We start from the raw sequence: 13,786 nt of genomic DNA, 5'->3' as shown, positions 1-13,786 counted from the left end.
CAATCTCTTCTTCAGGGCGCGCGCCCGGTTGCCGCTGCGACGCGCACACTGTTTCTCCTGATTTGCCGCTAATCCTCAACTAACTCTGCACTCTCAGTGTGTTTCTTTGCGTCTCCTGCCGCCTCTACTTGATTACAAGCCTTTGCTCTTTTTCCGAACTTCCTCGGTTGCTGCTCTGTGGGCTGTCTCCTCGCCGATGATCGCGTTGTTGCTGATAGGGAGGTGCCGCTGCACGCCGCCCGAGGGCCAAGCGCGCTAGTGCCAGTTTTCTAGCGTACTCCTGTCTTGCAGTGTGCATCTCTTGTTATCCGTATCCGCGTTTCATTGCTGGTGGCTTTCTTCTTGAGTCGCACGAGAAGCGCGGTTGACGCAGCACAGTAGGTCTGTGATGTGCATACACATGGCTTATGATCGGTCTTCCAGGTGCATCTTGATTGTTGCATCTGAACCTTCGCATGCTTTCCTGAGGCAGCCGCGGCGTGCAGGGGATTCGTTTTTGTGCGGACGCTTATCGAGCGCACGAAATGCGAGAAGAACTGCGCATACACGATTTGTTTTCTCTCTAGCGAGATGAATCATGCCTGTCTGCGTCGGTCGTCACATCTGACGGCGCTCTTCTCCTCCTCTGTGCACGCTTTTTCCTCTCGAGTGCCTATCGGTGTATTTCCGTTGTCTTTCCTTGCGTTTACTGTGCCCACTGAGGAGCCGCCTCTTGTGTCGATTATCCGCGGGAGATGACTTGCCGCAGAGGGATTGCGCTCAGCGGCGCATTTCGGTTTTTCGCCTGCAGCTTGTGCCTGGGACCGTGTCTCTTCCGTCTGCTGACTTCAAGGGGGCTGATTTTCTTCCTGTACCCGTTAACTGCTGCGTGTCCTTTCCTTTTGCGTCCAGTCAAGCGTAACCCCGATGCGGGGGTGGCTACTGCTGTGCAGTCGGTCATTCAGCATCAGACCTTCAAGCGCATGTTGCTCTTCGGTCTCCGCTCCCTCGCCGATTTCTGCGGACCGTCCAATCAGCTTTACCAGTGAGTCCCTGCTTCGGCGGCGAGCCGTCGTTGCCGCTTATTGAGAACGAAGGAACGAACTTGCGCGAGGCGTTTGCGTGTCGAGAGCAACAGATGGACCTGCATTATCTTGTAATCTCGGCAGAACCTGTGTGTGTCGCGGTCGCCTGCATCGTGGGTCCATTCTCGCGAGCGTGTGGCATGGGATCCATTTCGCACGTGTGGATACGCATGCCTGTTCACATGTGCATCTATACATGTATGCTTTTTCGTACATCGACGTGGAAGCGAAACCAAAGTTCTTCTGCTTCGCACGCGCTCAGGGAAAATGCGTTGGACGCGATGGACCGCGGTGTCCTGGCGGCGATGCAAACTGCCGTCACGACCTTCAGCGACGATGAGGACTTGATGCTGTGCGCGGCGCGCGTCATTTGGGCGATGAGTGCGGCAGTGAAGGAAGAAATGGACGCGTAAGTTGCTCGGCGGCCGTCCTGCGTGGAGGGCTCCTTTCGCCTTAAGAGGCGCCGCCTGGCTCTCAGTTGAATATGACCGCTGCATGCAGAGCGAGACAGCTGTGAGTGCGAGCGGAGCGCATGATGGAGCGGGTAGCCGCGCTGTCACTGGTATGGTATGTGCAGTGTGTCGAGGCTCGAATTACCCTTCGCCGCGGCTATGCGTGCCTGTTTTCCAGCTTCGTATGTGGCTGTGGAAGATGTGCGCGAGATTGGCTGCTTCATTGTGGGGAGGAGGCCTCCTGCGTGGTTTATCTCGACAATCCTATATCGGTATTTCGATCTTTTGTGCGCGGTTTTACTCTTCAGCGCGCACATCTCGCAGCTGCACACGGAGGGCAGCCCAATTGTGGTGGCGATCGTAAACAGCTCTCCCACGGACCCGCAGACGATTGAGGACACGATGAACTTTATTGACAATTTGAACCGCGCCGGCGCGCCGATTGACGGTGCGTCGATTGCGGGAGGCATGCTGTCGATTTTTTCCAAGGCAGCGATCGGTATGAAGACCGCGAAGCGCGTGACGGCGGCGCTGGCAATCGCAGCCGAGTCTGCGGAGGGCTCGACGGCGCTGTACAACGCAGGCGGCACGAGTGTACTGCTGACTTACTGCCTGAACCAGGGCGACCAGTCCGATGCGGGCGTGGAGATGGTGGAAGGCGCTTTCGACACGGTGCGCTTCATGGCTGTGAACCAGTGCACGGACAGCTCCACGCTGACGCAGTGCATTGAGTTGATGGACAAGTACCGCAGCAAGAAGAGCGCGTCGGCGAAGGGTAGTGCCGCGCTCGCAGCGATGATTGGTCCTGAGCAGCTTCAAAAGTGCCTGCAGACGCTCAAGTCGGCCGAAAGCGGCAGCCCCGAGTACGACGACGCACTCGTCACGCTCGGCAGTATGTCTTACATCAGCTCCTTCACGGACGAGATCGTGAAGGCCGGAGGCGTGCCGCTGCTTGTTGAGTTGATCAATTCGGGTCTGCCCCAGCTTGAGTCGAATCCCGAGAAGATCGCCTCCATGATCAGTGGCGCCGCGAAAATGTTGGCGAGAATTGCGTCGAACCCCTCGAACGTGGACGCCATTGTGCAGGCTGGAGGCGTCGCCACGCTTTGCACTGCGGTCTCGTACTGCACGGAGAGCATGGAAGCGCTCGGCTCGCTCTGCATGGCGCTCGTGCCTCTCTCGACCCGCGAGAGCCTGGCGCACGAAATCGTTCAGTACCAAACCTTTGCGACTGTCCTCCCGATTCTCTACCAGAACGTCGAGTCCCCCGAAATCGCCTCGCTCGCCATGGAACTCGTGGCAGCCGGCTCGCAGCACGCCGAAATCCAGGAACACATGCTCCAAAACCAAGCTGCCGAGATCTGCTCACTCTGCTGCCAGTACCACACCGCCGACGTCACCTACCAGCAGCACGCCATCTCGGCGCTTAACCGCCTCGTACCCCGACTCACCACGCTCCAGGGCGTCAGCGACTACGGTGGCATCCAGGGCGTGACCATCTCCCTCACTGCGAATGTCAACAACGAGCAGCTCGCCCTCGTCGGCGTGCAGCTCCTGGACAACTTCTCTCAGGTAGGCCAGCGCCTACCCCCCTTCGTCCCCGTCCGCGTCCGCGTCCCCCAATCGAAGGGGTAGAGTAGCCTGATGTGCACATTGATATGTGAAGTCTGCGTGCATAGATGCACGACACTCGACATGTGGCTGTGCTCGCCGGGAGGCAGTTTCTGGTCTGCGACATGTAGCCCTTGCGTCTAGGGGTGGTTGAGGTTGCCGCGTTGGCGTCTGTCCTCGAGGGGCTTTGTTTTCAATGTCGGTATTCATTTTGTTTTGCTTTCGGCATGCAGGTTGCGGACGCCAAGTCGTTCATGAGCGACGGCACGTGTGTGGACGCAGTTCTGGCCGCAATGTTGGAGCACGAAGGAAACGACGCTCTGATCAGCTGCGGTATTGACTGTCTGGGCCGCATTGCGACGGAGAACGACTGCGCTCGCCATCTTGACGTCTTGGACTCTGCGATTCAAACTGTCCGCGGCGACCCCGACGGCGCCTACAAGGTCCTCGCGGCTATTTCGGGTCTGTCGCGTGTGCCGACCCTCAGACAGATCTTCGAAGAGAAGCAGGCCGGTAAGAAATGCGGAGAGGGCGAGAGCCTCAAGCGTCCCTCATGAGGGCCTTACAGGTGGCGTGTGTGCTGACCACATCAAATCTGTCTGCTGTGACTGTTTGCAGGCGTATTTGTCTGCGCCGGCGTATATGCATTCATTTGCGGGCTTCGTATTTGTCTGTCGCAGCCGATACGATCATGAAGGGCATCGCCTCTTGGATCGAGTGCACGCGATTCGAAGGCCAGGGCCGCATCGTGCGCGCCGGCTTGAAGTGCGTCAAGAACATGAAGATCAGCGGAGATGGAGACCTCACTTCCAGTTTCGTCTCCATGTGCGACGTCGCTTGCCTGCCTCAGGTGAGTGTCGTGTTTGTCAGTTGCCAGGGGCCGCTCAGCGTGTGCGCGCCGCGCCCCGAACTGAGTTCCGACTTGAAGACTACCCGTAGCATTGGACGCGCCTGTTTCGGGGTGGGTCAGTGTACGTAAGCGAAGGGGAAGGGTTCGCCGCCGAGAGATTCTTCTGTGTTCACGTCCTGCCGCGTAGGCGGCTTGGCGAGTCGTGTCGGGTGACGATTATTGCTACCGTTGTCGGCTGTTTCGTGGTCTGGATGCGCAGGTGAAGCGCGTGGTGGAGTTGGAGGAGCCGGACAGCAACATTTTGGTTGTGGATACGGCGGCGTTCCGCGACTTGGCGGCGACAATGCGTATCTCGAGCAAGGAGAACATTGAACAGTGCATCGAGGGCGTGCTGCGCGTGATGCGCAAGTACCCCGACAGTCGTCGCGCGCAGATCAACTGCCTGGAAACGCTCAACTACCTGGTCCAGTGCGATGGAGGCGACGGCGTCGGCATCCTGGCGCGCACTGGAGGCTTGAACGCGGTTGTGCAGTACCTGAATCGCGCCCCGATGTACCTGGATGCGCAGATCGCCGGCTTCACCGTGTTGGCGACCTGCGCCAAGATCGACCCGAGCACGGCCGAGACGATGAAGAAGTGCAACTGCCTCCAGGCGCTCAAGGTGGCCATGAGGACGCACGCCAAGTCGAAGGAGCTGAAGCGCACGATTGCGCCGCTGCTCGCGCTGCTGATGCCCACTGACGCGCTGGAGAGAGAAATCCAGGAGCTGCTTGCGGAGTGTGAAGACGCGTGCGCGAAGAACAACTTCGCCAAGCTCCACGAGAACTTGTCGGCGCTCAACGAGCTGCTCATCTCGGCGGAGGGAGCCAAGATCGCCGCGCGCTCCAACATCGGGCCGCGGATGTGCAAGTTCCAAGAGTACATCGTGGGCCATGAGGCGGACGCCTTCAGCGTGACTGACTACGACATTCTGGGCAAAGACTTGTACGACGCCACCGTCAGCGAGTGCGCGCATGCCATGGAGCAAGTCGCTGCAACGCGCGTGGGTCGAACGCATTTGATCAAGGCGGGCAACGTCTCCACTCTGATCAACTTGTACGAGTCGCTCAAAGGCCCGCAGAGTCAGTACTACGAGGACGCAGCGGTGCACTGCCTGGACGGCCTGCGTCTGCTCCTCAAGGGCGACAAGCGCTCGGCGGAGCTCGCCTTCGAGAGGAACTTTGTAGACACTCTTTGCGTCGGCATCGACAACTTCCCGCAGAGCGCCCCCGTGCTCGCGGCCACCTGCGGATGCCTCGCAGCCATGGCGACGACTCCCGAGCGCGTCCAGATGCTGACTGCGCAGCCCGCTTTCGAGTCGCTGCTGCAGAAGCTCGTGTTCATCATCCAAAATGACCCGAAGAAGGAAAGCAAACTCGTCGCCATGCGCGCGCTCCAGGATCTCCTTGAGACCACCAACGACGCCACCATGGCCACCAAGATCGCCGAAGCCGGCGCCGTCACCGCTCTCTTCAGAATCATCGACGAATACGGAGATGATGAGCAGCTCACGACCCAGGCGGCCCGCGTCCTCGCGCTGATCGGCACCTTCGATGACCTCAGACGCTTCTACGATAACGACGTCCGCTTCCCTGCGCAGGTACGCACGAAACCGCAGTCTCGGGGCCACACTGCGCGGCCGCTATGAGACGGCAAGGGAGCCTCGCCCTGCGGGCAGGCACTCGGGATTATAGATACTGGGGCGATTCGGCCTGAAGCGGCGAGGGCATGCATTTGTGTCTCTGTGTGTGCATGTAGTAGTAGCATCCTTTACTTTTCTGCAACTCCCTCTGTGTGTGTAGCGTGGCGTGCGTGGGGGGCTAGGGGGGTCGGGGATGGGCGTAGGGACGGCTTAGCGGCCCTTGGGGCGGTGTCGAGTCTCTTCGCAGAGGGTGTGGTGAGGCCCTTTACTGCGTCGGCGTGTCTCTTGTGTGTGCAGGTTGTGACGGAGGCTCTGGCGAAGCAGCAGAACAACGAGCAGGCGGTGATCAACTTGTTGGATGTGTTGAACAAGTTGGTGATTTCGGACGATCGCGCGGTGCTTCGCGAGTTGGGTCTGATGGAGCAGGTGGCGGACGCGATGCGCATCCACAGCGAGAGCGACGAGGTGACGCGTCTGGGAGGCGAGCTGTTCGCCAAGATGGGCGCTGATGAGCAGATCAAGTCGCTCATGCTTCAGATCATCGACGCCGTGGAGTCTGGCGCAGAGGACACCGCCCAGCGCGTGGACAACCTGTGCGCGCGCTTGGCGATGTTCCTGGCGGCGCCGCTGGAGGATCCCAAGGACGCGCTGCAGCACACCGAAAAGTGCCTCGGCTCGCTCGTCGTCGTTCTGGGAACCTACCCAGGCAACGAGCGCCTGGAGGCGAACGTCGCGTGGGTCACGCGCCGTCTCTGCGATCGCTGCTTCGACGACCCGAACGACCCCTTCGGCGCCTGGGCTGTGACGGCCTCCGGCATGCTTTCTCAGTACGCTAACATGATTGCCGCCGAGAGCGTCAACAACAACAAGCGCTTCCTGGGCTCCGCATACCGCACGCTCGCGGCCTGTTGCGCCAACGCGTACTGCATGCCGACTATGCTCGAGGTCGCCCCTTCGTTCCTCCCCCAGACCTACGCCCTCCTCGAACTCCACAAAAACGACGCCGAAACCGTCAGCAGAATCCTCGAGTTCCTCCGGTATTTCGCCGAAGACGCAGCTGGATGCGAACTCATCATGCAGTGTAAGCACCCGCCGAGCGCACGGGTGGTGCATGCGAGCCCCAAAGGGAGGCTGAGACGCGACCGCTGGAAACTGAAAATCCACGAAAGTTACAGGCGGCGAGGGGCTGGAGGGCGGTACGGGAGCAAGGGTGCCTGGCGAGGCGTGCGCGAGTCGATCTGACGGCGTGAGCGGAGCCCGTGCGTCTGCGCCCCTAGAGAAGGATAGAGGCGAGGCATCCAAGAGGAAAGGAAAGACTCGAGACACCGCGAGCTGCGCACGCAGGCGAGAGAGGGGGGACACCTACGTAATATCTATGCGAGAGTGTGTGTTTTTCCTTACAGACATGAGCGGCTCCAGCGGCGACATCCTCGCCCTGGCTATGTTGCTCATGCAGCAGCACCAGCACAACGACGGCGTCGTCACGGCCGGAATGGAGCTCCTGGGCGCCTTGGCCTACAACCTCGCTCAGGCTGGCTACGAGCCTCTTCCCGCCTTTGCGGTGAGAAAGAAACATCACGTCTAGCACTGTGCATGCCTCAGCATGTGCTCATGTCTCCGTCCATCCGTGGTCTGTGGCGGGCTGTTTATCTGGGGCAAATGCCCCCCTCGTGCATCCCGCTGCGTGTTTGTGTCTGTCTCTTCTCCCGTTTGCGCCGAATAAGAGTGCGCGTCTCTATGTGATTTTGGTTTTTACTTTCGGTTTTCTTCCAGGATGGCTCCATCCTGCGTGATTGCGAGGCCCTGGTCGGCTCCAACGCCTCGGAGGCCCGCCAGTTGGCCCACATGCACATGATCGAGCGCCTGCTTCTCTCCAAGTCTTACAACGAGACGCTGATCAAGGAGCAGACTCTCAAGAAGCTGTCGCAGCACCTTAAGGCCGAAGACGACAAGAAGCGCCTCACCGATGAACAGCGAGCAGGTAACTGTCAAGGCGGCACAGCCCCAGCGCCTTGCCTCTCTGCAAGTCGTGATGGAGTCGCAGGATGAGAGGTAGAGAGGACGGGCGGCGGCGTAGTCTGAGTCTGTCTGGTCCGCTGCGGCTGGGCGCATGCCTCGCATGGGGAGGCGAAGGGGTCTTGTGTGTGGTTTCGGTGTCTGCTGCGTTTGTTTTTTCGTTTTTGTGGCGAGCTTATGGCTGGACTGCATTGTGTGGCTGGGTGCGCAGGTGTGTACGCGGCGATGGCGCGTGTGCTGTTGGCGGCGAGCGACCCGAGCATGACGGCGGAGGTGGAGAAGTGCCAAGGCTTCGAGCTGCTACTGCAGGCCATTGAGGAGTTCCCGGAGAATCCGGCGGTGATCAAGGAGGTGAATCGCGCGCTGCAAGGTCTGGCGGCGGCGGACCAGAACATGATGGTCCGCACCGTGAAGGAGGCTGTGCCCAAGCTCTGCGCGGAGGCGACCAGCGCGATTCAGACCGACCCGGAGTGCGCGGACACATTCTGCGACTTGATGCTTCAGCTCGTCGCGACCGAGGGCAACGGCCGCCAGCTGCTGCAGGTGTACGGCTTGGAGGAGACACTGCAGGGCATCACGAACTTGGGCGACTACTACGGCGACGAATTCGGCCAGCAGCTGAAGGACAAGGTGGCGATGATTCGCCAGGCGATGGAGGACGACCAGCCGCGCGAGAAGACTTGCAAGGACGTCTACGACTTGCTCAACAACCGCACGGTGCAGGGCCTCTCTGTGGCGATCAGCGAGGTCGCCATGCTCCAGGAGGAGGCAGAGTTCCTTTTCACGCAGATGGCCGTGTACAACAAGGAGCAGCTCGACTCGCAGACCGCGATGGGTGCCGACCACCAGTATGGCAACATGGCGTTCGAGCTGCTCGCTGCGAACCCGGCCAACGTGAAGCTCCTGCAGGCGAACGACTTCTCCAAGATTAGCCTGGCTCTGATCAAGGGCCAGAAGGACGAAGAAATCATCCTCTACGCAGTCAAGGCGCTCGTCGCCTTCTGCAGACACCCGCCCGCCGCCCAAGACACCGCGAGAATTCAGGGCTGCCCCGCCCTCATCACGGACGCCTGCGCGAAAATCAACAAGAGCAAGGACTTGACCAACGAACGCAAGGAAGAGCATCTCTGCGCCCGGTACTTTCTCGTCGAGCGAACCGCCGTCAACCGAAACCTGTACAACAAAACGCCCATCATGACGGAGCTGATCAAAACCTGGGACGACTACGACAAGGGTGCCTACACTTCCACGCTCCTCAGGTAGGCGCCCACGCAGCCAAGAAAGCCCCGGATGTAGCCCAAATTGACTCCTCTTTCTTGCTTTCCGTACATGTCGTCCTCGCTCGTCGCTGTCGCACAGCTCGTCTTCTGGCCCTGGTGTCTTCTACGCGGAGGAGGAGTCTCCCTGTGTCGCCGCTCCGTCTTTCTTCTGGCGGGCAGCTTGCACGGTTTCGAGGGCCGTTCGCGCGACGTGGTTGACGCGTGTGTCTTTTTTTGCAGACATGTCTTCCGCGCGATGCGTCGCGTGGTATCTGATGCGCACGTCGAGGAGCTGCTGAAGGCGAACGTGCTGCAGCGCCTGATAGCCATTGTGTCGGACGTGAACGCGGACATTGCGCTGCTGCCCGATGTGCTCTTCTTGCTCGGAAGTCTGGCTGTGGTCCCCGAGATCAAAACCAAGATCGGCGAGCTGAACGGCGTCTCGGCGTGCACCGACTTGCTCAAGCGCTCGCTGCCCAACCCCGCGGCGGCGGCCGTCGTCACCAACGTCTGTCTGGCCTTCGCCAACATCTGCATCGGCCACAAGAAGAACACGGAGATCTTCTCCAAGCTGGGCGGCCCTGACCTCAACGTCCGCGTGCTCAACGAACGCGGACACGAGTACGACATCTGCAACGCCGCCAGCGTGCTCCTTTGCAACTTGCTGTACAAGAACGAAGTCATGAAGAAGTTTCTTGGCACCAACGGCGCGCCCGCAGCCCTCGTCAAGGTGAGAAGGGGACGCCTCAGAGCCGCATGCAGCAGTTCCTTGACGCATGCCTGCGGGAGAGCGGCCGGTAGCGCATCCACGAAGGCGAGTTTGCGGCGCGCGAGCGGATGTGTGGCGTCTGCAGCGCCGCACACCCTTCGTAGACCTCCTTGTCTCGCTGTCTCGGAGCACCTGAGTGTCCCACGTGCGCGGAAAGACAGAGAGGGAGCGAGGGAGTGTGTGTACCCGCTGTGGTTGCGCGTGAGTCGGTTTCGCTGTAGGTGCAGACTGCGGCGAGTGAGTGTGGCGCGTGGTGTGTAGGGCCTCTCGAACTACGACGGCTCTGAGGAGAAGTCGGCGATTCGTTGCCTGGAGTCCGTCTTCAAGGCCATCAGCAACTTGTCGCTGTACACGCCAAACATCCAGCCGTTCTTGGACGCGGGCATCGAGAACGCGTACAGCACGTGGCTGAGCAACCTCAGCGAGACGTTCCCCGATGCGCAGCTCGAGACTGGGTGCCGCACGCTGACGAACCTCGTGATGGAGAACGAGGAGTCAAACATGAGGAAGTTCGGCGTCTGCTTGCTGCCTTGCATGGCTGTCGCGAAGCAGGGTCGCACAGACACCAAGGCGCTGCTTCTCTTGCTCGACATTGAAGCCAGTCTCTGCCGACTGCCGGAGAACGCCCAAATCTTCGCCGACAACGGAGGCATCGAAACGACCATCCGCCTCATCCATCAGTTCGACTACGACGTCGCCCTCCTCACGCTCGGAATTCACCTTCTCGGCATCCAGAGCGCGATCAAGGAGTCTATTCAGAAGCTCTTGGACGCCGATGTGTTCTCCATTCTCGTCGGATGCGTTGAGGTGGGAAGAAAATACCTTGAGTCCGCGTCCCGAGCGTGTTTCCTTTTCTCTCCTCAGCGGGTTTCTGGAAATGGACCTGGAGGAGGTGGATATCAAAAAGGGTGGTGCGGGGGGGTCGTCTGAAACGCTGACAGACTTCTGCCTTCTTCTCGACAGGGGTTTTTTCTCTAGCTAGTAACTCTTTTAGGGTTCACGGTTTCTGTGGAGGTGCGAGGTTCTCTATCTGCGCTTTCGACCATTCAACCGTGAACTCTTCTTTCTGTGGAAACAACATTTGACTCCAGTTTTGGAGCATTTATTTAGCTAGCAAATGGTGGCTTACAGTCATCGTGGTTAGCGTGTAGCAGCGTAGACGATGAAGGAGGCATTTTTTCGTGATACAGAGACTATGCTTCAATATTTCTGGCCGAACCAGAAGCCTCATCCTGGCTAGAAGCGCCCGCGTTTTTTCTCAGGTTGACGCTGAAGGAAACGAAGTCACAGATCTCGTTGTTGGCGGCCTTCGCTGCACGAGACGCATTGTGCGCAGCGAGGAGCTGGCGTTTGAGTACTGCAATGCAGGTGAATCTCCGTGCCTTGCGGTTGCGACTCACAACAGAGCGATTATATATATCTATGTTTTTATGTATGTATTTATGTGCGTATGTACGTATTTCCATATTTGCGTTGCGGAGCCTCTGCTGTCTATGAATTGCAGCTGAGATGGAAGTGACCCAGTCGAATCCCTCTGCGTTTGGGCTTCGTGCAGCCCAGTTCATCTGCGGAGGCCTTTGTACCGACTGCATTATGTGCATGCGCGCATGCGTGTAAGGTGGTATACATGAGCAGGACTGTGGACGCGTTTATTATCTGCGTCGGGAGGTGTTGCGTCGGTGTCGCGCGTGTGCAGGAGGCATTGCGACGATTGCCAACGTGATTTGTAAGTCGATCAACCAGCCGATGGTCATGCTGGAAGCCTGCCGCGTGCTTCTCGGCCTTCTCTTCTACACGACGCGCAGCCAGAGCGAGCGCCAGGCGGCTGTGCAGGCGCTCAACGAGGAGTGTGAGCGCAGGGCGAAGGAGCTGTATGACCAGGCTGTCGCGGACTACGAGTCTGGCGCGACGACAGAGCCTCCGCCTGAGGAGATGGAAGTCCCTGAGCCCGACGCGGATGAACTCGCTAACGCGGCCTATGGTACGTACTCGGCATCCACGCATGCACGCAGCTCAACAGTGAGCTGTGCAGTCGACCGCGGGATGGAGTGAGGGGGAGGAGATGTGTCGGGCGGCGCCTGATACCGTGTTTGCGCGTGCGCCTGTGCGATGGTATGTGCAGGTGGCTGGTACCAGATGGGCATGGACGAAGTGATGATCGGCGCCATCCTCCAGGCCGTCTGCGCGTGCGCAGCCACGGAGGCGCATGCCAAGCAGCTGCGTCTCCAGCGTGTGTGCCTGGGCCTAGCCGCCTACTTCGCCTCGGAGCAGATGGGCGCGGACAGTCTGGTCGGAAGCGGCGTTGATCAAGTCATGACGCAGAACCTGACTAACTTCGCCGGCGAAGCGACGACTTCGCAGCTCTGCTGCGTCATAATTAACTCGATCGCCATGACCAGTGGCGACATGTACGAAGAAATCAAGTCGAAGGAACTGATGGGCGCGCTCAAGACCGTAAGCGCCACCGCCGCGCGCGCAGGTTGCACCGAGCCGCTGGCACAGTGCACACGCAGAGGGCGGCAAAGACAGACAGGGAACATGTCAGAGTGCTTTCAGATCCACGGTGCGCACACGCGTTCATATCTATCTGTCTTCTTCTGTGCAGAGCTTGGGCAAGCTGCCGACGAAGAAGCCTGAGGAGAAGGCGATCAAGGAAGTCTGCACTAAGACCTTGAACGCCATGGGCTCGAGTAAGTTTGTGCTTGTGTGTTCACATTCGGGATTGAACGCAGGCGTGTCTGCTTCAGTGGTTTCTTTTCCGCCGTCTCGTTCTGATGCATCTCACGTTTCTCCCTCGCGCCTGGTGACGGAGGACTCGGTCGGCTTCTGTCCTTCTCTCTGTGTGGTTCGAGGGTCTGTGGTTCATTGTTCTGCAGTGCGCCCCCCCTTCTCCCCCTTTCGATGTATCGGCAAGTGGCCTGCTGAAGGGTTTGCTTTCTGTGCTCCCTCCAGGCGAAGATCCGTTCGACGCCTTCAGCAAGACTGTGACTGAACTCGACTTTGCTCTGACGGAGTGGAACGTTGACCCGTACCCGAACGGCGTCCACGACTTGCCCTCCGGCGTCAAGGAGGCGCTTCGAAAGGGTGGGAAGCTCAAGGTCTTCATGGGCGACAAGGCGCGCGAGGAGATCCGCTGGCGCAGCTCTCAGGACTTGAAGTAAGTTTCGAGACGCCGCACAAGAGCTCGCGTCGCCACCGTGCGCTGGCGCGGTTGAGCGCGTGGGTGAAGCGCGGGTGAGCGCATGGGGAAGGCGCGGCTGCGAACAAAGGCCGGGGCGGAGGCGCGAGACGTAGCAAGTGACTCAGCGCCCTCGTGGGAGGAACTCCTGGACACGAAGGAGAGAGGCCAGTGAACAGCGTGTGGCTGCGGTCGTTTACAGCGATGGAGGATGAGGCCCAGGAGCGGTTTCTGGGATGCATCGAAGCAGGCTCTTCGCAGTTGGAAGCGGCTGTGTCTGCGTGCTGGTTATTTTCTTCTTCAGCGCGTTCGAGTGGAGCGTGGGAACAGACCAAGACTTCAACAACCGCGTGCCCATCGTGCGCATCCGCAACGTCGCTAAGGGGCTTGTTCACCCGGCGCTGCAGAATGCAGCCAAGAAGGAGCCCAGAAAAGGTGCGTTGTTTCGCGCGTTTCTCCGCGCATCAACTGGGAACCCGCAACGGGGCTTTGCAGTGCAGAGGATTCGAGAAAAGAAAGGGAACCACGCGTGACTGGCGCACAAGTTGCGTGTTTGAGTGGGCGAATGCCCGATACCTGTGATACAGAGCGATGCAGTTTGGGGGAGGGGGGGGGGGGGGGGGGGGGGGGGAGGGGAAGTTAGGGCCTTTCGGGTAGTATAGATGCCTGTCGGATCTCTGGAAGCGTCAGCAAGAACATGCGGAGAACGAGTGTGTCTCTGCGTTTTTTTAGTTACTCCGAAACTGACTCTCTGCCTGTTTGGGCCCCCTAACGACGACTTCCCGAACGGCGTCGAGCTGCCGATGAAGGCGAAGACTCAGAAGGAGCGCGACCAATTCGTGGAGCTTATGGTTCAGTGGCGCGATGCGGCCACTTACAACTTCTGAAGAATCGGAGTGTGAGACT

The 13,786-nt window shown here is 59.4% G+C and overlaps 1 protein-coding gene across 1 annotated transcript; it reads left to right on the top strand.

The window, feature by feature from the left end:
* Positions 1 to 734: 734 nt before the first annotated feature.
* BESB_073800 (putative anonymous antigen-1) lies at positions 735 to 13,767 on the top strand (the record flags this gene model as incomplete). The annotated part of the gene is made up of 19 exons (XM_029365753.1): positions 735 to 1,024; positions 1,327 to 1,473; positions 1,825 to 3,088; positions 3,361 to 3,640; positions 3,808 to 3,977; positions 4,237 to 5,616; positions 5,956 to 6,739; positions 7,062 to 7,219; positions 7,432 to 7,639; positions 7,886 to 8,933; positions 9,174 to 9,663; positions 9,964 to 10,509; positions 10,965 to 11,070; positions 11,399 to 11,683; positions 11,825 to 12,156; positions 12,308 to 12,392; positions 12,655 to 12,859; positions 13,185 to 13,315; positions 13,613 to 13,767. The coding sequence occupies 19 exons, from the start codon at positions 735 to 737 to the stop codon at positions 13,765 to 13,767; spliced, it is 8,064 nt and encodes a 2,687-aa protein (XP_029218237.1).
* Positions 13,768 to 13,786: the final 19 nt, after the last annotated feature.

The sequence above is a fragment of the Besnoitia besnoiti genome, assembly GCF_002563875.1.
Source record: "Besnoitia besnoiti strain Bb-Ger1 chromosome Unknown contig00007, whole genome shotgun sequence".
Classification (NCBI taxonomy): Eukaryota; Apicomplexa; class Conoidasida; order Eucoccidiorida; family Sarcocystidae; genus Besnoitia; species Besnoitia besnoiti.
The sequence above is the reverse complement of the archived record's forward strand: the minus strand, read 5'-3'. Positions and strand labels throughout refer to the sequence as shown.